The sequence below is a fragment of the Lissotriton vulgaris genome, chromosome 10 (genome assembly GCF_964263255.1).
Source record: "Lissotriton vulgaris chromosome 10, aLisVul1.2, whole genome shotgun sequence".
NCBI lineage: Eukaryota > Metazoa > Chordata > Amphibia > Caudata > Salamandridae > Lissotriton > Lissotriton vulgaris.
Window position 1 is genome coordinate 1,011,164,300 of NC_141698.1, and position 26,378 is coordinate 1,011,190,677.

General features: G+C 48.7%; 1 protein-coding gene across 4 annotated transcripts in view; it reads left to right on the forward strand.

Moving 5' to 3' along the window:
• The window catches only part of DNAJC13 (DnaJ heat shock protein family (Hsp40) member C13), a 1,694,551-nt gene that overhangs the window by 1,582,056 nt on the left and 86,117 nt on the right, over positions 1-26,378 (forward strand). For all 4 annotated transcript variants that reach the window (XR_015300721.1, XM_086942056.1, XM_086942057.1 and 1 more), the window contains one exon: positions 14,370-14,469. Coding sequence is in view for 3 of the 4 variants with exons in the window: in XM_086942056.1 (XP_086798182.1) it covers positions 14,370-14,469 (100 nt within the window). In the remaining variant the exon portion in view is untranslated. The remainder of the gene's footprint in view (positions 1-14,369; positions 14,470-26,378) is intronic.

Consider the following 26,378-nt stretch of genomic DNA (forward strand, 5'->3'; position numbering starts at 1 on the left):
GCCGATTCCGACGACGATGGGGGATTTCTATCTCTATGTCCATCCTCCTGATTTTCGGCCTGTTTAGGAGTAAGGGGAGAACTGGGAGGGGTCTGCGGACCCTCTCACAGCACAATGTGAATCTGACTCGGACTGGGCTGAGTAGTTTGGGGATTCCAGTGGTCTTGATACCCTTCCAGACCTTGGCATGTTGTTTCCTCCTACCGTGGCTACAGAGGAGGTTGCAAGTTAGGCAGACGGCCGTCCTCCTGCACCTGCTGGGGTTCTCCATCAATGTGCCGAAGTCACACCTGTGTCCCTTTCAGAAGCTCCTTCATCGGAGCGGTTCTAGACTCTGCGCAGTTTTGGGTTTATCCTCCCGAACATCGGGTTCAGGATATTCAGGCTCGGATTCCGATCTTTCAGCCGTTATCCCGAGTCTCGGTCAGGTTGACACTGCGGCTTCTGGGGCTGATGGCCTCCTGCATCCTTCTGGTGCATCACGCCCGGTGGCGGATGCGGGCTCTGCAGTGGGACCTGAAGTTTCAGTGGGCCCAGCATCAGGGCAACTTGTCCAACCATGTCTTGATCTCGGAGGCCACTGCAAGACAGTTGCAGTGGTGGCTCACGGACCGCGATTGGGTCAGCGGTAGATCCCTCTCCCTACCCCAACCGGAGCACGTAGTTGTAACGGACGCATCCCTCCAGGGCTGGGGGGGCCACATGGGAGAGGCAGAGATCTGTGGCCTCTGGTCTCTGGCGGAGTCCCAGCTCCACATCAACCTTCTGGAGCTGCGGCCGATCCGGCTTGCACTGAAGGCATTCCTCCCCTCTGTCCGGGGGAGTGTAGTGCAGGTGTTCACGAACAACACCACCGCCATGTGGTACTCCCAACATACAGGGCGGGGTGGGGTCGTGGACCCTATGCCAGGAGGCTCTGCGCCTCTGACAGTGACTGGAACATCAGGGCGTGACCCTGGTGGTTCAGCACCTGGCAGGTTCCCTGAACGCCAGGGCGGACGAACTCAGCTGTCGGTGCATGATGGATCATGAATGGCGTCAGAATTCGGACGTGGCGGAAGGCCTCTTTCTGCAGTGGGCAGAGCCTTGGTTAGATCTATTCGCCACAGAAGAGAACGCGCAATGTCATCAGTTCTGCGCGTTGGAATTTCCAAGGCGGCACTCGCTCGGAGATGCTTTCCATCGCGAGTGGAGCTGCGGTCTGTTGTACGCCTTTCCGCCTATACCACTTCTGCCCATAGTGCTGAAGAAGATCAGACTCGACCGGGCCTAAGTTATCCTTGTGGCTCCGGACTGGGCACGAAGATACTGGTATCCCGAGCTACTCAGCATGTCTGTCGACTTTGCCCTTCTTGGGTACCAGAAAGTAGTGGGAGTAGCAACCACGACCTACTTCAGGCCCAGGAACGCGCTCAATGACCCCCTTTGCCAAGAGGGCGATAACTTCCTCCTGCAGAATCTGCAAGTGATCCCCTGACATGCAGTGGTACTGTAGTGGCATGGCTGGAGGGGTTGTCTCGAAGGGGAGGGAGTAGTCCCTTCGGACGAATTGCAGCCCCCACCTGTCCGAAGTGATGGTACGCCAGTGGAGGAAGTGATGGTGGACTCTGCCCCCCACTGGCGTCGAATGGACCTGAAAGCGCGGACTAGGAATACTTTGAGGCAGATGCTGCGGGAGTGGATGTGGACTGACCTTGCCGTTGTCCCCCTGTACCGCCACGGCGGTTACCACGTCCACGGCCGCATTGAGGTTGGTTCTTCGGCCTGTGACTAGCTGGACGTATGGAGGCGCCCCTTCCTTAGCCACGAAAGGGGTGAAAAGCAGAAGTCTGCTGGAGCTGGCCCAACAGGTCCAAGGACTTGGCCGTAGCCCTGGAGTCCATATAAACGCTCAAGCGCACTGTCTGCTTTGTCGCAAAAAAGGTGACAGCCATCGAAGGGCATGTCCATGAGCGTGGCCTGGACATCCCCTGAAAAATTGGCGGACCTCAGCCAGGCGTGGCGGCGCAGCCCACCGTCGTGGAAATTGCCCTGCCTAGCGAGTCTGTGGTATCAAGTCCACACCTGATCGAATAACGTGCTGCATCCAGCCCCTCAGCAAGAGCTTGGGCGAGCCGTGCCCAGGCCTCCTCCGGACACAGGGGCAGCATGTCCGCAACCTTGTCCCACAGGGAGTAGGTGTAAGGGCCCAAAAGGCAAGCGGTGTTGATAGACCGCAACCCCATACTCAATGAGGAAAAAAGTTTCTTCATAACTGGTCAAAACTTTTGGATTCACGATCCGGGGGAGCGGTCGGGAACGTGGTCTGGGACGTATAGGCCTGGATCACCAGGCTCTCGGGGGTGGGGTGTATGGCCATAAAGCTAGGGTCGCCCGGAGCAGGGCGGTGGCGTCGGGCCACGTTCTGATCCACAGGGGGCACTGTGGAGGGCTTGGACCAAGTGTCCATCAGAACGTCCGTGAGGGCTTCATTGAACGGCAGCAGAGGCTCCGAAAAGCTCACAGGCGGCTGAAGCACCTCGGTGAGGAGGTTAGTCCTCACGGCCGTGGCAGGGAGCTCGAGAGCCAAGGCCTTGGCTGCCCTGCCCAACACCACACCACATGTAGCACCCTCGTCCGTAGCCACGGAGGGAGGAAGATGAAGCCAGTGTAAGGCGAGGTAGCCTGACCACTGGCCTCCTCCAGCTCATCTGCCCAGTCCTGACTTAACTGGCACTGTTGTGCCAGAGGGTCCTCAGACCCCTCCCAGTCCTTCCCCTCATCTGTGTCCTGATAAACAGGCAGAAATGACGGTGCCGGGCCGTATGTGAAGGCCTCACCCATCAACGCCGGAGACGGCGCTGTTCCGACGCCGGGTCTGGACCGGGGCTGAAACTGGGGACGGCGTGATCCGAAGACGGCGCCAGCGAAGGAGTCGTGAGGTCAACTCGCATCGACTGGGATCCAGGCCTGGATCCCCCGGGGCCCTGCCGCGTCTGGACCGAAGTCGACGACTGCGCCGGGGCCGAAGCACCCAACGGCGCTGGGGCCAAAGCCGCTGGCCTGCCAAGGCTCCTAGTAGGGTCTGCGGGCCCGAAGGCGCGCCGATCAGCCTCGACAGAGGGAGGTGGGTCCTCATGGCCACGAGGAAATCGCGTATCTCCTCCGGCGTCGCATGCAGTCCAGGGTCCGGAGGGTGTGGGACCGGATGAGACGCCTGCGACTCCGGCAGAGCCGTGCAGGTGGTGTCCCCGAACCCTCAGCTGCACCGCGCGACCGGCGAGAGGAGTCGGAAGAGCGATGTGGCCTCTTAGACTTCTTTTTACGGTGCCTCGACTTACTGGAGGAATTGGAGCCCGATGGGTGGTGATGGCTCGATGAGCGGCGATGGCTGTGGCTCCGCGACCAGTCCCTCGACTTCCTACTCGACCGGGACCTTGAGCGGCGCAGAGCCGACTGCCGGATCTCGAGTAGCTTACGGGACCGCTCCTGTCTAGCTTTCGAGGTCAAGGCCCGGCAGTTGGGGCACAACTTGTTGTCGTGGTCGGCCCGAGTCAGTAGAGACACCGGCAGTGGGGGTCGGTCACCGGCATCAGGCTGTGACAGGCATCGCACGGCTTGAGCCTGGGCATCCCACGGCTTGAGCCTGGGCATCCCTACGGCACCAGGAGTCAAAGTCGACTCGTGAAAGATCCAAAACAGATCAAAAAAGTTAGTAAAAAAATGACTAAGAGTACTGCTCTTCCCGGATCTGCGCTTGTTGGTGTGGAAAAAAATGAACTGACATCAGCGCGCGAGGGCGCGCCTAAGTACTCAGGCGACGTCATCCCGGTGATCATGACGCTGACGAATGACGCGGAGCCGCAGACGACACCTACCGACGCGCAGTGGTACTGCTGATGAAAACTTTCCACATCCAGACTGACGCCTGGGGATATTCTAAGATAAGGAATCTAACACTAGCTACTGTTTCTTTCAGATATATCGTTACCGAAGGTTAGTAACTTGTGCTTTAGGGCTGTGAGGCCTACTAGAGGGGTGACTTACGTATGCCACATGTAGTGGTTGGTGGGTATCGCACACAGGGATGTGTGCCTTGCCGACTTTTATGTTTTGTCTGCACCAAAACACACAATCTGCAATGGCTATTTGTGTGTTTGGTGAGGGGTCTCTGAGGGTGGCACAATACATACTGCAGAGACCCTCTCTGGTCCCAAGACTCTTGGTACTACTGATACCTTTACAAGTTCCTGGATCTAATGATTGGTATGAACGGCTTTCAGTTTTTTTTACTGATAAAATTAAAGCCATCAAGGGTAGCTTTAGGTTCGTCAACCAACCTCAGGAGATCCAGCTCCATCCTAAAACTGCAATGCTGGGTTTAGTATGCCGTTCTTTGGCTACATTTTCTACTATTCCGCTGTCGGACACCCTGACTTTTCTTAAATCGCTCAAATCAGGCTCTCCTACTGACCCCCTGTTGAGCAAGGCTACTGGCAGCAGTTGCGGATATAGTTAACCCGGAAGGTAACAACATGTTAATATGTCCCCTCAGACCGCTATGATCCCACCTGAGTGGAAACAGGCAAAACTTCTCCCCTTGCTGAAAAACCCTCACTTAATCCCACAATCCCGGCTAGCCACAGTCCTATCTCACTTCTCCTGGCTGTGGCGAAGGTGTGTGAGGAAGCTCTCCATAAGCAGCTCTCTGAGTTTGTTGAGACCTCGGGCACCCTCCACCCCGCCCAGTCGGGCTTCAGGGCGTCCCACAGCTCTGAGACGACCTTGGTTGAGATGGCAGAGGCTATTAGAGAGTGTCTTGATGCTGGCGGCAGAGCAGTATTAGTGCTTTTAGATCTCTCTGCCGCATTCAACACCGTGCCTCACCAACAACTTCTGGCATGGTTGTCTCACATCGGCATCTCTGGGCAGGTATGGAAGTGGACTGAATCCTTCCTAGCCAATAGATCACAGCAAGTATGGTTGCCTCCTTTTTCTTCTACTCCTAGAAGTCTGAGTACGGGCGTCCCCCAGGGCTCTACACTTAGCCCTCTTTTGTTCAATGTCTACATGACGCCCCTGGTCTACTTGGCAGAGGAGCTGGGTGCTAAGATCATAGCCTATGCTGACGATACCCAGCTCCTCTTCACGTGGAACAAAACGGACTCCTCTCCGACCATTGCTAAGAATTGTATCGCTGAGGTCTTTAAGTGGCTAGTAAAGGCCCAACTGAAGTGCAATGAGGAGAAATCGGAAGTGCTCCTCTATGGTTCTTTCCCCCCGCATTTCAGAGAGGATATTTGGCCTCTGGGCTATCCTATGCCCAGTTCTTCCGGGAAGACATGGCTTGGCAGTTCGGGCTAGACTGTTCCCATGAGGCACAGGGTCAAGGCTGATTTGCATATGGCCATATCTGAACTGGGATGGCTTGGTAAACAAAATAACAATGGATTAAACCCAGATCTGTGACTGGGGGTGAATGTTTTGCCATTGTGCAACATTCCGTCCATCATCTTGTGTGTTTTGCAGTTCTTCCGGGTGTTCAGCTAAAAATCTGGGGGTCTGGTTTGGTGAGGATTTGAGATTTCTTCCTCAGATTAACAAACTGGCTGGTGTGTGCTTTGGCACACTGAAACGCCTAAAGACGTTTCTACCTCTTTTACTTAAAAGGGCTAAGGAAATGGTGACCAGCGCGCTCTTCCTGTCAAGGTTAGATTATGCCGAACCCCTGTACATTGGTCCCCCGGCATATCAGCTAAAAAAGCAACAGATTGTCCAGAACGTGACAGCTAGAGCCTTGTTGGGTATGCCAGGCAGATCCAGTGCTTGTCAGAACCTTCGAGACCTGTATTGGCTCCCCGTTGAGTGGCGGATACAGTTCAAGGCTCTTACATTAGTCATGGCGGGAGGACGCGGGAGGCGGCGGCCACACCCCCTTGCTAACGGGCGATTGGAAACAGATCTCGCGTCACCCGCTTCGCGGGAGGCGCAGCGTGTGCACAGAGAAGCCCACGGACACACCTGGAGGCTGCGGGAGGCAGCGGCCACACCCCTTGCTACCGGGGGATTGAAAACAGACCTCGCGTCTCCCGCTTCGCGGGAGGTGCAGCGTGTGCACAGAGAAGCCCACGGACACACCTGGAGGCTGCGGGAGACGGCGGCCACACCCCCTTGCTACCGGGGGATTGGAAACAGACCTCGCGTCTCCCGCTTAGTGGGAGGCGCAGCGTGTGCACAGAGAAGCCCACGGACACACCTGGAGGCTGCGGGAGGCGGCGGCCACACCCCCTTGCTACCGGGGGATTGAAAACAGACCTCGCGTCTCCCGCTTCGCGGGAGGCGCAGCGTGTGCACAGAGAAGCCCACGGACACACCTGGAGGCTGCTGGAGGCGGCGGCCACACCCCCTTGCTACCGGGGGATTGAAAACAGACCTTGCGTCTCCCGCTTCGCGGGAGGCGCAGCGTGTTCACAGGGAAGCCCACGGACACACCTGGAGGCTGCGGGAGGCTGCGGGAGGCGGCGGCCACACCCCCTTGCTACCGGGGGATTGAAAACAGACCTCGCGTCTCCCGCTTTGCGGGAGGCGCAGCGTGTGCACAGAGAAGCCCACGGACACACCTGGAGGCTGCTGGAGGCGGCGGCCACACCCCCTTGCTACCGGGGGATTGAAAACAGACCTTGCGTCTCCCGCTTCGCGGGAGGCGCAGCGTGTTCACAGAGAGGCCCACGGACACACCTGAAGGCTGCGGAAGGACACGGGAGGCGGCGGCCACACCCCCTTGCTACCGGTGCCTATTTCAGCCAGCCTTCACTTCCGGCCCCGTGGGACATGGGCGCCGGGCTAAGCCCGGGCGAAGGACGGGCCCTCTGTGGCCCTCCGTGGTCTGAAGGGGTCGGGACGGGCCCACTCCCTTGACCGTACTGTGAGAAGAGGTAGAGTGACTCCATTTACTAATTGACTATCTTTGTGGTTTGATTTAACCTACTTTAATAATGTCACGCAAGGGGGGCACCAACATTGCTTCTGAGAGGGGCCCGTGCCAAGGGTTACAAGAGCATCACATGAATAGCACCAGCACACTGCCCACTGTTCATGAGATAGACTACAACTCTTCCTGCCACTCTCTACTCAGTATGCAATCTCCCTTACAAACTCCAGCAAGAGTGCAAAATCTGTCTTTGTGGGACAAATTAAACATCTTATGCAACACCAAGTACGCCGTAGTGGAATCACCTTCTCCTATTAAAGGCACCAGCTCTTCATGTACTAACGGAAGTTTACGGGATCCTTCCTTTTCACCTATGAAAGACAATATCCAAGATCTAGCCCTTCCTTGGCCTTTACCCACTAAAAGGAAGCACTACGAGGACAATCCCGAAGGGAAGCATTCCAAATTACAAAAACTATCCGTAAGTCCTACTTTACCTGTCAACAACCTGCCTACTACCATGGAGTCTGCAGATAAATCAGACGATACAATACTCTACCCCCAGTTGTCTCTATTGACCCAGATCGAGCATCTTGTCAAAGCCATCATTTCTCCACTAGTTGAAAAAATCAATTCCATAGGGGAAAGGCTCTCAAGTCTAGAGAACACAATTACAACCATTCTGACACCTATCAATAATATGGTAACATCTAACCGTTCCCAGCCACTTACATCCTTGGTAACATCTAAGCCAACTCCTAAATGTACAAACGCCCAACCTACATCACAACCACCCAAAATCCCAGCCCCAATTGCACCCAAAGCCCCCTTCAAACCTGCCCCATCAAGGTTTACAGGGGTTAGAACAGAATTAAACAAACCACCACGCATACACCTTCCTCCAGAAGCCGCGCCGTAGGTGTCCGTTCTTTCAGGAGTACCAGCACTTGCTCTTGGGAAAGCCTTTTAGTCAGCTGGACCTATTCAATAACGTCATATTCTGGTTGGGGAAAAATAGACCCCTACCACCGGACCACGATGGCGGAATCCTGAGCGTTAGACGGGTGAGCTGGCTAGGCTCATTACCTAAAAACATTCCTGGGGACTTGGTACTGGTTAAATTCAGGAATAGGAACATCGTCCCGTACCTAAGATCTTGCCCGCCCCAAGAAGGAGATGGCCCTATATGCACTTAAGACCTACTTGATTTTTACCCTTGTACGCCAAACATCCCCCTGCTTAGACCAACAGTAGAGCATCACCATCCGCTGGGAAGGGGGGTTCGTGTATCCAGTGGCATTAGTTTCTCCGCTCCCAATAGATTCGAACCATTACACAATTGTCGCAACTTTTGAGTGCTCTATGTATTACCACAGTCGATAATGATAAACTGTATGATTAACATGTCTTATTATGGAACCCTGAGGTTGGGCATATGTCCTTTTAACTTGTAGTCATATTGTCATTGTATGTATGTATTCATTTTAAGATTGTTTTACATGTACGCTTTTAAGATTTTAAAATAAAATTGAATAAAGCATTTTCGAATCGAATATTTCATGGCGCCCTCTACAAGGTAGGGCCTCAATACCTTAGGAGACGGTTTTCGTTCTATGAGCCATCTCGACATCTTCGTTCCACAGGCCTTGCTGTGGTTCCTAGGTTCCGCCAGACTAGGTTAGGCGGTAGCTCTCTTTCCGTTAAAGCGGCCATGGCTTGGAATGCCCTGCCCTTTGAATTACGAAACATTGAGAGGCTCAGGGTGTTTAAAAACAGCTAAAAACCCTGTTATTTAAGTAATCTTCTGCTTCTTTTCCCTTCTCTACCATTTGGCTTTCGCGCCGGGACACTTCCGAGTAGCCGTGCGCGTTATACATGGAGGCTTACATAACATAACATGTGAACCAGAGGTGTGCCAATTGTGGAAACAAACGTACAGTTTTAGGAAAGAGCACAGGCACTGGGAACCTGATTTCCAGAGACCCAGTGCACAATCAAAGTGCATCAGATGTCAGGCAAAACTTGCGGGGATAACCATGCAAAAAAGGTCACTTTCCTACACCAATCCTCTGAAATGATCTTCTCTAGTTAAATTATTTCATCAACACTACCAGATGTTCTGGAGATGCAGCAAACAGTTTGCCCAGACATTGGCCATTAAACCACTGACATTGGCCATGCGAGCATTGGCAAACCGGTGAGGGTATCCATTTGGGAGATGAAGTACATGTAATTTCTTTACATTCAGTTGATGTATGGAAGGTCCCGGATATCATCACCCAATAATCTGGGTCTGTTTGCTGCAAGTAAATTGGCTAAGGTCATGTCTATCCCCAAGCAAACTCAACACACCACACCCAGCACTCACCAAAGGTGGCATTCCGGTCACCTGGCAACCAACCATGTTCCGTTACATAGGCGTCCGGATGTATCATGATGATCGGGACCTACTTGACGGCAATTTTACGCTGGCCCTTATTGCGTTATAGTTGCAGATTACTTTTTGTAAGACGCTCACTCTCAGTAGGGGGACGCTTATCAAGATGGTGGTACTTCCCCGCCTCCTCTATTACTTTACTAAGTTACTTCTTTATCAGCATCTCTTCCGACCCATAACGCGAGTGTTATGCAGTTTAATCTGGAACAAGACACGATGTAGGGTGGCACTCACCAAGCTATATCTGCCATCGGATGGGAAGGGGTTAGCAGTACCTAAATAAGAACACTATTACTTAGCATCTCAGCTACAATGGGTGGCCGATCGTCACCTGTCGGACAAAGCAGGTAGGGATGCCTGCACACGGTTAGTGCCATTCTCTCTGCCTCAGCCTTGCGGAGGGAGGGGTGGTCCGCTCCCCTTCTGTTACTGGTGGCTTCAGTTGCTTTTGGAGGTCATTGTTCGTCACCAGGAATGTCAAAACATACGCCCCAGCAATTCCATTACTTGGGCACCTAGAGGGGATGGAATAACCACTCTGACTGATCTCACTGCCAGGCACACAGCAGGGGTACACTCGCTGGAAGACCTTTACCTAGATGGAGCACTCATGTCGTATACAGATTTCACACAAGAAAAAGGATTGCCTCCTGGACATTTTCTCATACATGCCTCGTGGATTAGCCTACTACGTCACAGATGGGGAGACCTAACACAAGAATTACAGAAAAAAAATCATACTTCAATGCATTAATGTTATGGGAGAAGGCAAACACTTAACTCGCTGGTTTGCAGATGCATACCATTTACAGACCGAACAAGTGGCTATACACCCCGACCCATCAGTAGACGATTCATAGAATGGGAAGCTGGCACTCTGCGGAGAGTGAGCCAGTACTCTTTTTTTAGGTCTCGCCCTGGTGAAAGCTCGTTCTCGCCGCAAGACCTATAGCAGTCAGCTCTGCTTACAAGGAGTCAAGGGAGACAGGAGATGGGCACGCGCAGCCTCAGGAATCGGATCAGGTCTCGCGCGCGTTCACTATCTCCTGTCTTCCTTCAAAGCTCCAACACACACAGCCACACCTCCCCCTGCTTTCGCACATGCTCGCACACGCACGCTCACACACACAAGCGCATACACAGAGAGACATACACACGAGCGCACATACACGCACGCATACACACGAGCGCACACATACAGAGACACCCCCCTGCCGCACGCGCGCGCACACACGCACGAGCGCACAGACACCCCAGCCCCCAGCCCCACTCACCGCATCGCTCGCCACTCCTTCTAAAGCCTCCGCGGGGCTCTCCCTCGGGCATGGGAGCCCCCCGTCACCACTGCTCCTCTGGCCAGCCATGGCGCGGGCTTCCAGCAGTAAACAGAAATCCCGCCCCACAACAGGTTTCGGCAGTGCACGCGCAGTACTTTCCCTTTTAGACAGATGACTTCACATTCGTCCTGTAGCGAAAGTGAATGCCGGAAAGAGGGACGTTTTGCCCCGATGACTTTTTTAGCGATAATTTAAAACACATATGGCTTGCTGTGGCGTGCGTGCACCACTCGCGGCCGTGTTTTTTTTATAGTTGTGAACATAGCAGCTAGTTGACGGAGAGAAAGTACTAGACTGCGAACAGCGCCTATTGGACAGCGTTGTAATGCTGTACGCTCACCCGTGTTCAGTGCTAGGGAAGCAGTCACGGCTCCGTTGCCGCAGTGACAAGTGCTGGGCAGTGGGAAGATGGCGGCGTCTCGTCGCGTCCCTGTCAGCACCATTCGCCGCCCCCAGTGGTACCCCCAGCTGCCCAAGCTGTGACGCCCTTCCCGCCACGAACCCCAGCCTCTCCCCGTGCCGCGGCTTGGACGCAGAGCTCGAGGGGGAGGCCAGCGGAACAGCCCCTAGCGCCGTCCTGGTTGGTGCTCCCTGCGGCCCTAGCTTCCCCGATCCCTCTCCTCTGGGGGTCGCCTCAGGCTCTTGCTAGTCTTCCAGCAGTAGTGGCAGTACCAGCTGCCCCTCCTGCGGCTCCAGTCCTATGGATAGCCCCGCCGAGGCAGCTGGTGTGTCCGGACCCTTCCGAGAGCTCTTCGAACCTTGCAGGAATGGGGATGTGTCCAGAGTTAAGCGACTGAACACAAGCAAAGTAAATACCAAGGATATAGTAGGCAGCCGGTAAGAGAAAGGTTGTGCCAGTCCCTGGTCTCCTCTTTTTTGGCCCCCCTCGGTCCCCCGCCATCCCCCTCTCCCTCCGTTAAAACGCTTGGTTTCAAGATCAATGATCAACTCACTCTGCACTCCCAGGTGAGCTCAGTGGTGTCCTCATCCTTCCTCTCTCTCCGCACCATTCGCAAGGTATCCCGCTTTTACTCTTTCCCTGCCCTAAAACTTATTGTACTGGCTATGGTCATTTCTCGATTAGACTACGGAAACGCTCTATACTGTGGTATGCCCGCTTACAATGTTCAACGGCTACAGCTGGTGCAGAACCAGGCCACTCGTCTAGTCTATAATTTGGCAAAGTCCCATCATGTCACCCCGCTTTTAAAATCCTTGCACTGGCTCCCTATTCGCGAACGCTCCCAGTTCAAAATGGTTTGCATCACTTTTCAGGCTCAGTCAGGATCCGCCCCTGCCTTTATCTCATCTGAGATTAAAATCTATGCCGCCGCAAGGGAACTGCGATCCTCTTCTCAACACCTGTTGACTGTTCCCCGGTTTCGGCGAAAAAAATGGGGAGGCTCTAAATTCTCCACACTCGCCCCCACCTTTTGGAATTCGCTTCCCCCCCCACCTCAGATCCTTCACCCAATATTCTCTGTTCCGAAAGGCATTAAAAACCTTTCTTTTCTTACAGGCTTTCCCTCAATAATTCCTCTTTCTGCCCCCTGGCCCCCTCCGCTAATTGAGGTTCAGTGAACCACAGCGCCATGAAACCGTCAGGTGTACGTGCGCTTTAGAAATGATTTAAACTCAAACTCAAAGGGAGATGCATTGACAGGACTGCTTGGCCATTGTGTCTCTTGGCTTATATTTATCTTAAATAGCTCCACTTGCGTATTTATTTCTGTTATCTGCCGGTGTCTCTAGGCTATCGATCACAAAACCTATTCCTCTGTCCAAATGTTTACATTTTATAATAGACATGCTCTGTGTCAATAATGAGGTGGTGTTATTCGTTGCTCACTTCTTTGTATTGCATCATTTATATAGCGTTTGCTACCCCTTTATGGGATGCTGAAAAGCTCGTTTTGTATTTTTTATTAAGAGGTAAAAACAGTGATATAACACAGTAAAAACTCCAGAATGGGAGAATATAATTCCAAGAACTGCTTGTTAACTAGTTGATCTGACATAATCATAATATGCTTTAAGAATGGCGAATGGGGTAGTGGCTTCATCCGGTTTGTTGGTTTAAAGGTTTAAGAACTTTCCGATCTAATGAAACGTAAATGCTATCAGCAACATACACCGCCTGATACAATGTGTGCGTCTGTTGCATAACGAGGGTGGGACATTATATTTACCTTTTTTCATACATGTCTGTATGCTGTTGTGCTTATACATCATCCCAGCGTACACTCTTTTCTGATATATATGCTCTAACTATGCTTTTTTATTTGTTCATGCAAAAATAAATAAACAAGTCAAACAAAAAAAACAGTTTTGCAGACAACGTGTGCAATGAACACTCCTTCCTTTGTTTGCCCCTTTGGAGGTAGTTGAGTAAACTCAAGCTGTCAGCACCAACAGCTGTCCTCGTTTGCAGCTACTCCAAACCTACTCTGAAAATGTTATGCAAAGTTGCCATGATATGCCTGCTGAGAGATGAGTTTGAAAGTCATTGCACATATGCTAGTAAGGGATTATGTAGTTAATTTGGTTGGGGTAGTCTCCCCCATTCTGCAGAAGGTCATCACTTGTTCATCCTCAGTATCACCAAAACCGTTTACTCACAGAAGCCTATTGATAAAGGAAGTGTGTAAGCTTTGTTCCAAGCAAGAAGATCTCTGATAATTCCTAAGCAAGCTCTGGACCTATTAACCCTCATCTTATTCTGCAGCAGTTTAGAATCCGTACATGATGAATTATTTGCAAGCGCAAAATGCTTATATTCACTTTCCAATTATAGCCTTTTTTAGAAGGATTGTAAGATGAGTGAGGAAATTATGGAGATAAGAAAAGAATGTTCTCTTTGACACACTACCTTGCACTTAAGATTTTTAGTAGGGGAAGTACGTTGGTGGGAGCCTTTTTACAAAGAATAGGATTGCTTATCTACCCATATCTTAATTACTGGTTGATAAAAGCCAGCACACAAGTGCAAGTTCTCAACCACTTAGAGCACAATCATCCTTTTGCACAAATTGAGTTTCCCATGAACAAGGGCCATTTGATGTTCTTGCCACTAATAAAGATAGGTTCATTAGAGCAGTACTGGGCAAGCTGTGGGCAAGGTACATTTCTAACCCCCCCCCCCCCTCCTGAAAAGTCCAACACCATTCAGGATCTTAGTTAGCAAGTGATTATAGTCAATTGTTTTGTGTTGTGGCCAACTCGGTCAAGATGTCAGTAAGTAAACTTGCTTTCTATTCTGATTGATGGAATTATCTACTAACAGCTGATTAAAATTGGACAGCAGCAAAATGGTTTGCCCGTAGTTTGGCATCAGTGCATTATTGTGTTCTTGTCATTACCATCTCGATTATAATCATATACTAAAAGTGATTTGAGAATTAATTTACCTCACTAGTAGTTACTAGCATCAAATTGTACTCGGTGTGTATCAATGTAAAGTAAATTATATGCATACAAAGGCCTGCCTATTGGATGGGCGGTCCCCCGTAGTTTTTGGTGTAGCTGAGGTTACAAGAACTTGGTAAGGAATCTTCCACTTTCTGCTGTAGTTTGTTGTGTTTATCCTAATGCTGTAAAAGAATGTGGTATTGCAAACCGAGGCACCACTGCCAAATACGTATGTGCATATAATGTCAAAATAGTGGTCATGCGTTTCTTTCCGTAGGTGAATGAAATCCTGGCTCGGTCATCTATCTGGAGTGCCTTCAAAGATCAGAAACATGACTTGTTCATTTCTGACACACAAACAGCTGGATACCTCACTGGTAAGAGATGCAGTCTTGGAAAGTATAATGATGCAGATCATATTTAAAGTAACCTTTTCAGTTGCTTATGCTGGTTCAGTTGTCTTTACATTTTTTTGCAGCAAATCTCCACACGCCATGCATCAAGCAATGCTTCATTATGTCATATAGCTCTAAAATAAACCTATTGACTATGCAGCAGATAGTAGCTGCACCCATCTCAGATGATAGCTTAGTTTAGAATGAAAGCAAGTTCACCATGTTGATTCGTTTACTACTTAATGGCTTTTGACACAAGAGCACAGCTGATCTGATGATGGTCACCCCTTCTAGCCATCAGTTAATTCTTTCTTGAATGAGACTGAGAAGAGCGTGATTCTGAAGTTATTTTCTACTTACAGAATTGTATTGTTTGCCAGGACTTCACTTTTCTCTTATTTAACATATGAACTGTTCTTCTGATAGACCCCTTGCACTACATTATGCTTTCATGTAGAGTGCACACTTTTTGTTTGAGGGACAGCCATCCCAGATTTTATGAATACACAGATGTGATGTATTTACATACAATGATTCAAAATGTGAATCATTTATATAGTGGTTATTCTCAAAATCTGACATGGCCACAGCCCTCTTGGACACACATTGGACTGGACTTAACCACTGCTCATTTTACAGCTGACATGTATTATAGCTAGAGTTAGAACTCCTCAGGTTATTTCAACAATACTAGTCCGCTTTAACTTCCTCCTCTAGCAGTGTATCAAGGTTACGGGTCTCACATGTGACCCTTTGTTTTCTGCATGAGCAATTGGAATTGAAATTGTGTTCAATGATATCCAAACTCTTGCATTAATCTTGATTCTGGTTCACCACACTTACTCAGGTTAAAAAAGTAAACAAGGGTATCATAACTCATGCTGCATGCCTTTTGTTCAAATCCCAGATCAAGACTTCTGAATTGCAACAAGGTCACTTATGGTGTTGCCTTAATTCCAAGCAAATATACAATCACACAAACGCCTAACAAAATGTAGTTTGGATGATAGGTTTGTTCCTGTCTTGAGTCCCTTAGTGATCTTTGCAAATCTTCCATTGGCACAACAGGAGGCTCATTTCATGTCCACAAAATGGGCGGGAGGCGATTTGGGGATGGCAAGGAGCCATAGACAAGCCCAAGGACCTTGCCGTAGCTCTTCTGTCCTTAAAGCGCCCCAGTGCTGAATACGCCTTCTCTCGAACAAGGCCATTGGCAATGAACTCGCTGTGCCCAGCGAGTCGGTCTTGCCTAACCCACACCTTATGGTGAACTTAGCTGCATCCCTCCAATCAGCAATAGCCTGGGTGAGTATGGCTCAGGCATTCTCAGAGACCATAGGCAGCACATGCTTAACCGATTCCCATATCGTATGGGAATAAAAAGCCTAATAGGCACGCAGTGTTCACCCAGCAGAGTGTGAGGTTGGCTAAAGAGAACATTCTCTTGCCAAAGGTATCCAGTCTCTTAGATTCCCTATCTGGTGCAATGGTAGTGAACACACCAGAATTAAGTCTGGATGTGGAGGCTTGGACTTCTGGACTATCCAGAATGGGATGCTGGGTAAGGAAACTGGGTACCCAGGAGCGGGCGATGGCAGCGGGCAACTGTCCTATGCACCGTAGCCCCTGTGCAAGTCTTAGAATAGGCACCAAATTAGACCTCTGTAAGGGCTTCATTGGAGGGAAGTAGAGGTTCAGAAGGGGTAACTCTTGACTGAAGCACCACCATCAAGACGTCCATCTTGACTGCAACTGTGGGCAACTGAAAGTCCAAGACTGCAGCCACATTAAGCACTACTATTGCAAAAGAGGTTCCCTCCGCCGTAGCCATGGTGGAAGGAGAGACCAGGTCAATGTCAGGTGAGGTGTTTAACCCTCAGACCTCCACCAGTTCCTCATACCAATTTTAAGGTTCTTCTTCTGCGAGATGGTAACCATAAGGGTCCACAGACCACTCTCATTCTTCTCCCTCTCCAGGCCTTTCAAAACAAATAAGGCACTGGCTCCACTCCAGGAAACATGGACCCGGTCGGTGTCAGACAACACCCATCCAGCTCCATGTCAGAGTCTGGTATAGCGATAGTGCGGTGGCACTAGGGGTCTCAGGTACATCGGCACTGGAGTGGGTGCTGAAGAAGGTCTCTGTCTCATGGCGGCTCTGCTCCAGATTCAGCAAGAGAGTTAAGGGCCTGACTGGAGCCAAGGGCGAACCTGCCAGGCGTGGTTCCAGTATGAGCCCCTCATGTGCCTGTTGGGCCCATAGGTGCTCCAGAGGGGCTGGGCTGCTCAAATATGAGGTGGATGGCCTTATAAAACTCTTTCAACTGAACGGAGGTCTCTCCGGCACCGGGAAAATGTGGAAAGCGCACCTGGGTTAAGGTTCCGCAGACACGCAGGGCCTTTAGAGCTGGCGCAGTCAAAGATCTCTTTAACTTCTATTTCCTTTGTTTGTATGCCTTTCCATACATTTTAGAGTGGGGCGATGACCATCGGGAAGGGCTTCACGAACAGTCCGGGAACCTACTGCGCCATTGGGACCTAGAGCTCTGCGTAGTCTGGTGTTGAGGAGCTTGAGAGAGCGCTCTCTCTGCGCATTCTTGTGCATTGCACAGCAGTCCTAGAAGATCTTGGGGTTGTGGTCCTACTTCAAGCACCACAAAAAGCCAAGTGTGGGTCTGTCACTGCCATTTGCCGGTGAGTGGCCACCACATGGTTTGAAACCATCCGTTTTCTTGTGTGACATATCTCACACCAGGGGAAAACAATTTGAAACTATAAAAAGATTCTGTCAAAAAGTGACTGAGAGGAAAGAACTGACGCCGCCGCATTAGGGTGACACATATATAGGTACCGCACACGTCACAGGGTGGCTGACACTGAGCCAAACAACGCCACCTACAGGCGTGCAGGGGTGCTTCTGGAAAAATCTTCCAGATCCAGTCTGACACCTGGGGAATATGTTAATGAATCTGCGGCTAGATAGTCTCCACCGGATAAGGCGGTTACCGAAGATAAGTTACATGTTCATTAATGCCACCTGTCTTTTTGTTAGAAATATCCATGCTCTGTTAGACTCAGCACAGGTGGTAATTCCCACTCATTCAGACGATCTACAGGCACACTTCATGAAGGTCACTGAGTCTGGCTAGGCTGTCGTAAAACAAGAAATACAGTCCGGCCTGGATACTGCTGATTCGCTATCAAGAGGGAATATCCATCTCCCTACATTGTCATTCCTGGGTACGAAATTCCAGATTTTCTCCATATGTACAGACTATGATTATACATCTCCAATTCAAACGATCTCAGCTCTTCGGTACCAAAGTTGCCTGCACTGGAGAGATATAAAGACAGTAAAACCACGGCCAGATCCCTGTATCCGAGAGACTACCTTCAATTTCAACAGTTCAGCAACCGACGAACCCCCTCTACAAGCAATATAGAAGATGAGGCCAGCGACGACCATGAGCTAATCCGCACTTAACCACCTCAGGAAAGCAGCCCTAGTTCTGCCTTACCTCAACACGCACAACCCTTTGGAGGATTGTTATCCTCCTTTCAACAAGTTTGGAGGGCCGTTACTTCAGACCTTTTGGCTCAATCATTCCAACACTCCACCTTTTCACCCCTATCCTGATATGCTCCCACCAGACCATCTGGAGATCCTCCAGCAAGAGGTTCAATCCTTACTCTTCATGGGTGCAGTGAAGCTGGTTCCATAGCAGGATCCTAGACCACAACAGGTTTCTGAACTGGGTTCTCAAGAAGAAAGAGTTAAAAATGCTGTCCCTAGTTGAAATTCTGCTTGTGCTGAAAGCAGAAGGCTGGATGGTGTCAGTCGTCCTGCAGGATGCCTACTTCCTTATCCCGCAGTCACATAGGAAGTTTCTTTGCTTCACAGTTGTATCTAAACACTACCAGTTTGAGGTTCTTCTGTTTAGCCTCACTGCCACCCCTCAAGTTTTCACAAAGGTAATAGAGGTGGCTGCAACCGATCTCAGTTGACAGGGAATCCCGGTATTCCCTTACCTGAATGACTGGCTCATCAAAGCTGGGTCTTCAGAAATGGCGTCTCGCCACTTACAGGCAACAACCAGATTGTTATTCAATTTGGGCTTTTCTATCAACAAGCCCAAATCTCACCTGGTGCCCTCTCAATGCATCCTGGTATAGGGCCAGTACCTGAAACCACATTGAGTTGAGCCTTCCCTGCTCCGCAGAAGGTTCTAGATATTCAAACTTCAATTTTATGTTTCACGGTGGGGCTATCATTCCAGTCCTCACAGACTTGCACCTGCTCAATCTGCTAGCCTCCTGCATTCTGTTAGTCACCCATGCATTCTGGAACATGAGGACCCTTCAGTGGTGCCTCCGTATAGAGTGGTTCCAACACAACGGTGATCTCTAAAGTGATATCAAATTTCCCAGTGACACTTTAGTGGACCTACACTGGTGGAATCTGAACAGTAGCATTATAGAAGGAAAGCCTTTTCTCCCTCCCCCACCAGTGGCAACAGTGATCACCGATACCTCCACCCTAGGGTGGGGAACCCATCAGGAGGAATAAGAGATCAGAGATCTCTGCTCTCCAGGAAAACTGCAATTACACATCAATCTGTTTGAATTACGGGTGTTAAGTCTGGTGCTCAAGACCTTCCTTCCTTCCATTTGCTGTCTGAAGGTCCAGATCTTGATGGTGAACATGACTGTGATGTAGTACATGAACAAACGAGGGAACTAGGAGTCATACCTTTTCTACTGAGAAGCTCTGTGACTCTGGTCCTGGGCTCAGGACCATCAGATCTGCTTAGTAGCAAATCACCTAGTCAAAGTTTTCAGTGTGCGAGCAGACAATCTCAGCTGGTGTCATCTTGGTAGTGCACAACACCTTCCATCTGTTGAGGACTCTTTAGATAAACCTCTCACGTGAAAGCTCACTGCCCAGAGCATTGAGGGATGCATTTCACTTGAGGTTAAACGTTCCACTTCATTACGTGTTTCCTCCCATGCTCTTGATTCCTTGCATTTTAAGGAAGATTTGTCTCAAGTCTCGACCGAGCCTTAGTAATTCTAAAAAACCCAGACTGGCCATGATGGCTGTGGTATGCAGCACTCATTCACCTCTCTCCGGGACCCTCCACTCCTTTAGTTCAAAAGGGTAGACCTCTTCTCACAGTTTCAAGGGCAGGTTCCATGCCCCAGCCTCCATAGCCTACACCGGCTTGCCTGGAGATTGTATGGGGCAGCTTGAGTTTTTTCCATTCCCCCCTGAAGTGGTGGATGTTGTTTTATGTTCATGTAGACAATCTACCTAAACAGTATTTTCAAGCAGCTGGAACAATTTTGTCACAGGTGTAGTGAAACTTACATAGATTCTCTTCAGGCCCATTTTTCTACAATTTGCCGCCTTGTTAGGCCGACAGGGTTGTGCATTGGGAACTGTTAAAGGTTACTTATCTGCTTTATCAGCTTTTCTATGTTTGCCTGATCCGCCGTACCCTCTTTAAATCACCCATTGTTTTCAGATTCTTAATGGGGCTCAAAAACAAGTTAAACCCTACTCCTTTCATTATGCCCCAATGGATTCGCAATCTTGTTCTCACATTCCTTACGTGTTCTCTGGGTGAAACATTGCAAAGTTGTTCTTTTAGGTTTCTAAAAATTAAGAGGGGGTCTTTGATATCCATTTACCTTTTCCTTCCAGACAAGCTGGTGTTAAAGACCAGGGCTGCCTTCCTGCCAAAGGTGGTTAACTCTTTCCACCTAGCTCCATCCATTACCCTTCCTGCATTCTTTGCACCTCCACATCTAACCTCGAAGGAGAAAAAAAGTCACCATCTTGAAACCAGGAGAGCAGCCAGCTTTTACTTGGACAGGACATATGAATTCAAACTGAACAACCAGCTCTTCAAGGGTTAGATTGGAAAAATAATATGCATGGCTGTGCATAAGTGGACATTGTCAAGAGGGATAATTCTGTGCATCAAGATCTGCTGTGCCATTGCACATAAAGAACCACCAGAAAGTATTCATACTCATTTCACTGGAATCAAGTCTTCCACAACAGCACTGGCAAGAGACGTGCCAGTATCAAACATTAGCAAAGCCATAACCCGGGCATAACCTGGGCATACCTCTGTACCTTTGCAGTTTATTATTTTCTGTATTCTGAAGTGAGGAGGGAAGGTGACCTCACTCGCTCAGTCCTACAAGAGTTCTTGGTATAATCGACCATGCACCGATCTCCTGGTGGGTGACTGCTTTAAGAATATATTCCCAAGATGAGGAATCTGCAGGTAGTGGTATCCATCAGAAGAAAAAGTTATTTAGTCTCTGTAATTCTCTTTCTGGGGAATAATGTATCTACGTGCAGATTCCTCACCGACTCGCCCATTTCCCCATTGCATAGATGGTTATACCACGTTATTCTTGATAATGGCTTTTAAATATCAAAGAAAACTGCACCTTCTCTATGGACATTGATTTAATCCGATTGCCTCAGAGGTACTTTAAAAATAATGGATGGTAACTAGTGTCATCACGCTGACTTGGGTGTTTTATGGCTCTGGTATCATCAGGACATAAGTAACCACACAGTTGTCAATATCAGCAACATATTTCGCACAAGGCCTGATGACATAATTGTAGTAGAAATGATTCAAACATGTGAGATGTGGAATTAATGAATAATTTGCAACACAGTACACGTGATTGCTTAGAAAAATGAAATTAGAGGTTTGTGACTCAATTTTATTATATGTATTGTTGCGTTCTAGTAGAACACGGACTGTCACGGTTGTGTTTTTTTCTTTTCATTCTATACAAATGTGCACAACAATTCCTGCACCTATCGTCGTTTGGTGCAACTACAACGCAGAACAGAAATTTAGAATTTTGGATTGGTGCACCATTAAGTTTCTCATCCACATCAAATGAGAGTAGACGCGATGACAGGTATTCCTTTTTATTCTTTCTTTATTCAATTCCGTTATCTTTACATATATGCACAACATACAGCCAACTTGTTTTGTTAAGTTAAATTTTGAACTTCATCAGGGCTTTTAAGTAATAATTCACAGGATTGTCCAGATAGTCCCAATGACATTTATTGCTGGTTGGCGAGGAGACAGCTTGCCGCAATCTTATGGCATAGTTGAGAGGCTATCAAACCCGTGTCCCTATCATTGGGCTATGTCTCTTTGAAGTTTGCCTGCATTGGGCATGAAAGAGCAATCCATTGGGAATAAATAAATGACACACTTTCTACATGAAGCATCTTGGGACTACCCGGACAGTCCGGTGAATTAATACTTAAAAGCCCTGATGAAGTTCAAGTTTTAACTGAACAAAACGCGTTGGCTGGATGTTGTGCATAGATGTAAAGAACCACAATTGAATAAAGAAAGAATAAAAAGGAATACCTGTCCTCACGTCTACTCTCATTGGTTGTGGATAAGAAGCTTAATGGTGCACCATTCCGAAATTCAATATTGTTGCGTTCTAGAAATGGCATTAATAATATGATGTAAGATCTGTGCTGATTCACAATTGACTGTGTAATAACAGAAAAGGAAGAGCCGAGTCTTAGTCTCCTGATAGAATCTCATTATTTGGTTATAGAAAAGCTCTTTTCCACCATTCTGTACTCTAAATTCAAAAACATTTTGTTCTAGACGGATAGGGCTTCAGGCTGAACTGGTAACTTAGTGACTGGTCAGAGACGGTCTTTATATGTTATTTGCAATACAACATTGTTAACAAAGTAGTTTTCCCCAGAATTCAAAATAGTTGAATTTTCACAGGAGCCCTGAGGTTTTGTTTCGGAGGTTCACTTCTGAACTTCAAAGACTGCGTTTTGACAAACTGCCAATTACATGTCCCCTGGGCAATCAGAACTGACTCTCTATGTTATGGCTTAATCCTAGGACAAAGTTGCAATCTTTTTGGATGACACTCCTTACCTAGCTTTGTGCAGACTCATTTGTGCTTTACACCAGATGCTTTCCTTAGGCCACCTTTAGCCTCTGTTGCTCTATGCTTTGGTTCTTGCTTCTGCTGTTTCTGGGCCACACAGTTCATTCCCTGAGTGTCCCATGCTTCGGGGCCTGCAAAACTAAAGAAGCTAGGTCACAGCTTCCCAGAGCAGGTACCTAAGGCAGAGAAAGTCTACAGGACAGAATATTTCAGGGAATTTCAGTGTATTTACTAATCAGACTTTAAGCCCTATTATTTATTTGCCCTTTTAAGCAATTGAATATATATATATATGGTCCATGAATATGCTATTTTGTTTCTGGAATTGCAAAATAGCAGTCATTTGGTAATGCAGGTGTTTTTCCACGTTCTAGATTCTTTTGAAGAAAGAAGCATAAATAAATGTTTATTCTTCTTTACTGTTCTGTTTTCCCTTCTCTCTCCACATGTTATTTCAGCTAGTTGGTGTTGGGGGGGTGCACTGATTTGTCACAGAAGTCACAAGGACATGTGGGTAACATGAAATAAGTCACAATATAATGTGGTGTCTTCAGCTAGCAGTTTTTCTGGCTAGGAAAGAATTCATGTTAACAGTTAAGGTTAACTGGTGGCCCTTTTAGTCATTGTTAATTCTACAGAAAGGGCTTCTTGTTCAGAGGTCCGTGTGTTACTACATTACTCGGCTAGGCAAGTTGTAGAACCATACAGAGTTGTGCTGCATATATGGTTTTCTTTTTTAATAAATATAGCATCAGGTTTACAGGTTCAATTGCCTTTGATGTGTCCTTTGCCCTATTGGATTTGGAAAAGAGTCACCTTTTAGACCAAAGAGGGTCCTTCGTTTAAATATTTCATATTCCCTGGTATTCCGCATAGAGTGAATATGCAGCTGTTTGTTGGCTACTTTGGGGCCACGATAACACAGATTGCTGTCACCACATGTTGTTTTGGGTTGTGTTCTGTATAGATCAATTTGGAAATTCCTTACTGTAAGTATGTGTTCTACTCAGTTGAAAACTGTTTCAAAGGCACTTTGACAGTCTGTCATGTACAGGAATTTTACTCCATTGAACTAAATGTGATGTTGGCATTGTGTTAGCAACGTTGGCAATTCCTCCCTTAGCCACCATAGTATTCAACCGCAGCATAATCAGATTTACCCTAGAAACAAGGTTTTTTTGAGCCATTTGTTGCTATCCAGCACCATCATCAAACCATTTGTAGTGGCCTTAATGGAGTACAAGCCACGTTTCCCATGAATAGAAGTATTTCACTTGGGTTGGAATATCCAAGATCTTTCTGCTCCGTAAACATGCATGATTTACCCTAGCAACATGTTTTTTTTGAGCCATTTGTTGCTATCCAGCACATCATCCAGACATTTGTAGTGGCCTTAATGGAGTACAAGCCACGTTTTCCATGGATAGAAGTATTTCACTTGGGTTGGAATATCCGAGATCTTTCTGCTCCGTAAATATGCATGATTTTATCGGAGACAAGATGGGACTATACATTCATCCATTCTATGCCTGGCTTTCCGTGCAGATTTCTGCACTAAATAGGAAACCTCTTGCTGTCTTCTTTCCCAAGTCACATGTTTCTAGGGCCCAGGAAACAATTCACCGCATGAATGAGAAGCAAATTTACACTAAATGGCAGTAGGTTAAGCTGTGTTGCTGTTTGTTACTTAACGCAGAAGTGTTCTAACAGTAAAGTGTTTCCAACCGTTATTTCCAATAGTATATAATCTGCCAAAGATTTCTTACCTTTAGGAATTTTCCCAGGTGTCAGACTGGATCCTGAAGATTTTTCTTTGAGCAATAGCCCTGCTTGCTTGTAGATGGCGTTGGTAGGCTCCGCATGACATCGTTGGCATCGTCCGCTCCAGAAGTGATGTTCGCGTCAACAATATAGGCGCCTCCTCAGCACGCTAATATCAATTATTTTCTTTCTGTGCCAGTCAAATGCTTATCCGTGACAAGAGCTTCCGTTTCACTTTTTGACAGGATTTTTCCATCTTTTGTCGAATCCTTTTTAGGTCTCGCGCCTAGCATTGCAGTGTGCAGAAGCTGCCCTAGGAATCGCGCACGCTTGTGCTTTTCCTTTTGTGCCACGCAATTGGACTTTACGTGCGTCTTGTAATGAAAGAGCACGCAATAGGCTAAAGGCGGGCGCATTGGTCTGCCCATGGCCTATTGGTGTCTATTACGCGCATACTAACGTGTGGTTTCAATTATCGTGCCCAGACACAGGCGCGATAATTGAAATCACATGGCTCGCTGTGACGCGTGCGCACCACTCGCAAGCTTCTTTGTTTCCCAATAGAGAGCGCTTTCACTTTCGCGATCGCTTTTCCAGCTGCTTGTTATAAGGTAGCATACTCTACAACCCGTCCTCTCCTCCCCTCTCATTTACCTGTGATATTGTCTGGTACTCCTGAAACAAATTCCAAGGTACTGTCGTCCGGGATATAGCTCTTTCTTTTCTGGTCCCGTATTCATTATAATGCCGTTAAGAACAAAATTAGAAGACCGCTTCGCTCGCAGAGGTAATGCTGTTGTTTTCACGCTGAACATTAACTAGCAAGTGATTTCGCTGGCCGCTTTTTAACATGTTCCGAACCTTGTTTTAACTCCTGTTATTTCTAAACACGAATCATCCGTACTCCCCTGCTCTTACACAAGTGCTATGAAGGCACAACTGCAGGTACCAGCGTGTTGGGTAAATACAGGGCTGTATGCAGCCTTCACGCCTGGTACAGGGTGGCCCGGGATCTCTGCTGCTGCCGGGCAAGCTGTGGGACGCACCGCGAGGCCCTGGAGGCAGGTGGGTGCCCTGGCCGGACTCCCAGGCCGGTGTCACCGAGCGCTGCCCGCCTACACTATGTACGCTCAATTAAGCATCTGATGCCTGCTGCTCCTCCAGTCTTACCGCGACTCCGAGGAGGGGCTTAGCTGACTGCGCCGCGCGGCCCGGGACAAACGGCACGCAGGGATGCAGGGGAAGGTAGAGCCGAAGCAGGCAGGCAGCATGTGGATGAGCTGCCGGCGGACGGGAGCAGGGAGGAGACAGCTAGATCGGTCCGAGCCCGGAGACCAGGCAGGTAGGATAGTGGAATGGGGCACTTTGTTATTCTGTGAATTATTGTAGCCGTCCCAAGTGGCTAGGCTTCAGACGCCTCTTCTGTTGCCGGAGGACAGCTCCCCGAGGGTGTGGTTATTGTGTGCGACAAGCGATACCCTGTCTGTCTGTTCTCTTTACTGGAATGCTGCAGTCAACTGTGTGAGTACAGCCCCACACTGTGCGCATAAGCCATAGTTCCCTGGTGGCCACAATGCTATGTATGACAGCTGCCCCAGCCTTGGCTTTGTAGCCACGGCACTTTGCATGCTGAGACTTTTGAGCCCACGCGTATAGTGTTAGAAGCAAAACTACCTGTCCCATAGTGCACAGGTCTGCAAGCTTCAAGGCAAGGGTAGCAGAAGTGTGTTTTCGTTGATCTAAATCTCCTTGACAGCTATGATATCTTACTCAGGGAAACTGGGAGATTTATAGGCTGAGCAATTTCTCTGAAAAAGCATCAGGACTAAGATAGAGTGGCTGTCGCTCCAGCTTGTCATCCTTAGAAGTCGTTACACTATTTAGGCCAGGGGTGTGATTCCAAACAGACTGGGTGGTCTGTGGCAGAGCCTGTCAAAAGCCAGATGCAACTGATTCAGTAGTTCATCCTATTGAGGTTGATGAAAGCCGTAATGTAGATTGGCCACTAATCGAACTGAGATAGTCCACCCCGGCAGAGCGTCAAGATTAGTATTCCTAGGAATGGTGTTTGGAGTTGTTTGTTGGACGTGCTGGGCTGGGCTCTCTCCCGCACTCATCGTCTGGGTCTCCTTCATGTGTTAGGGGGGGTAGGTGGA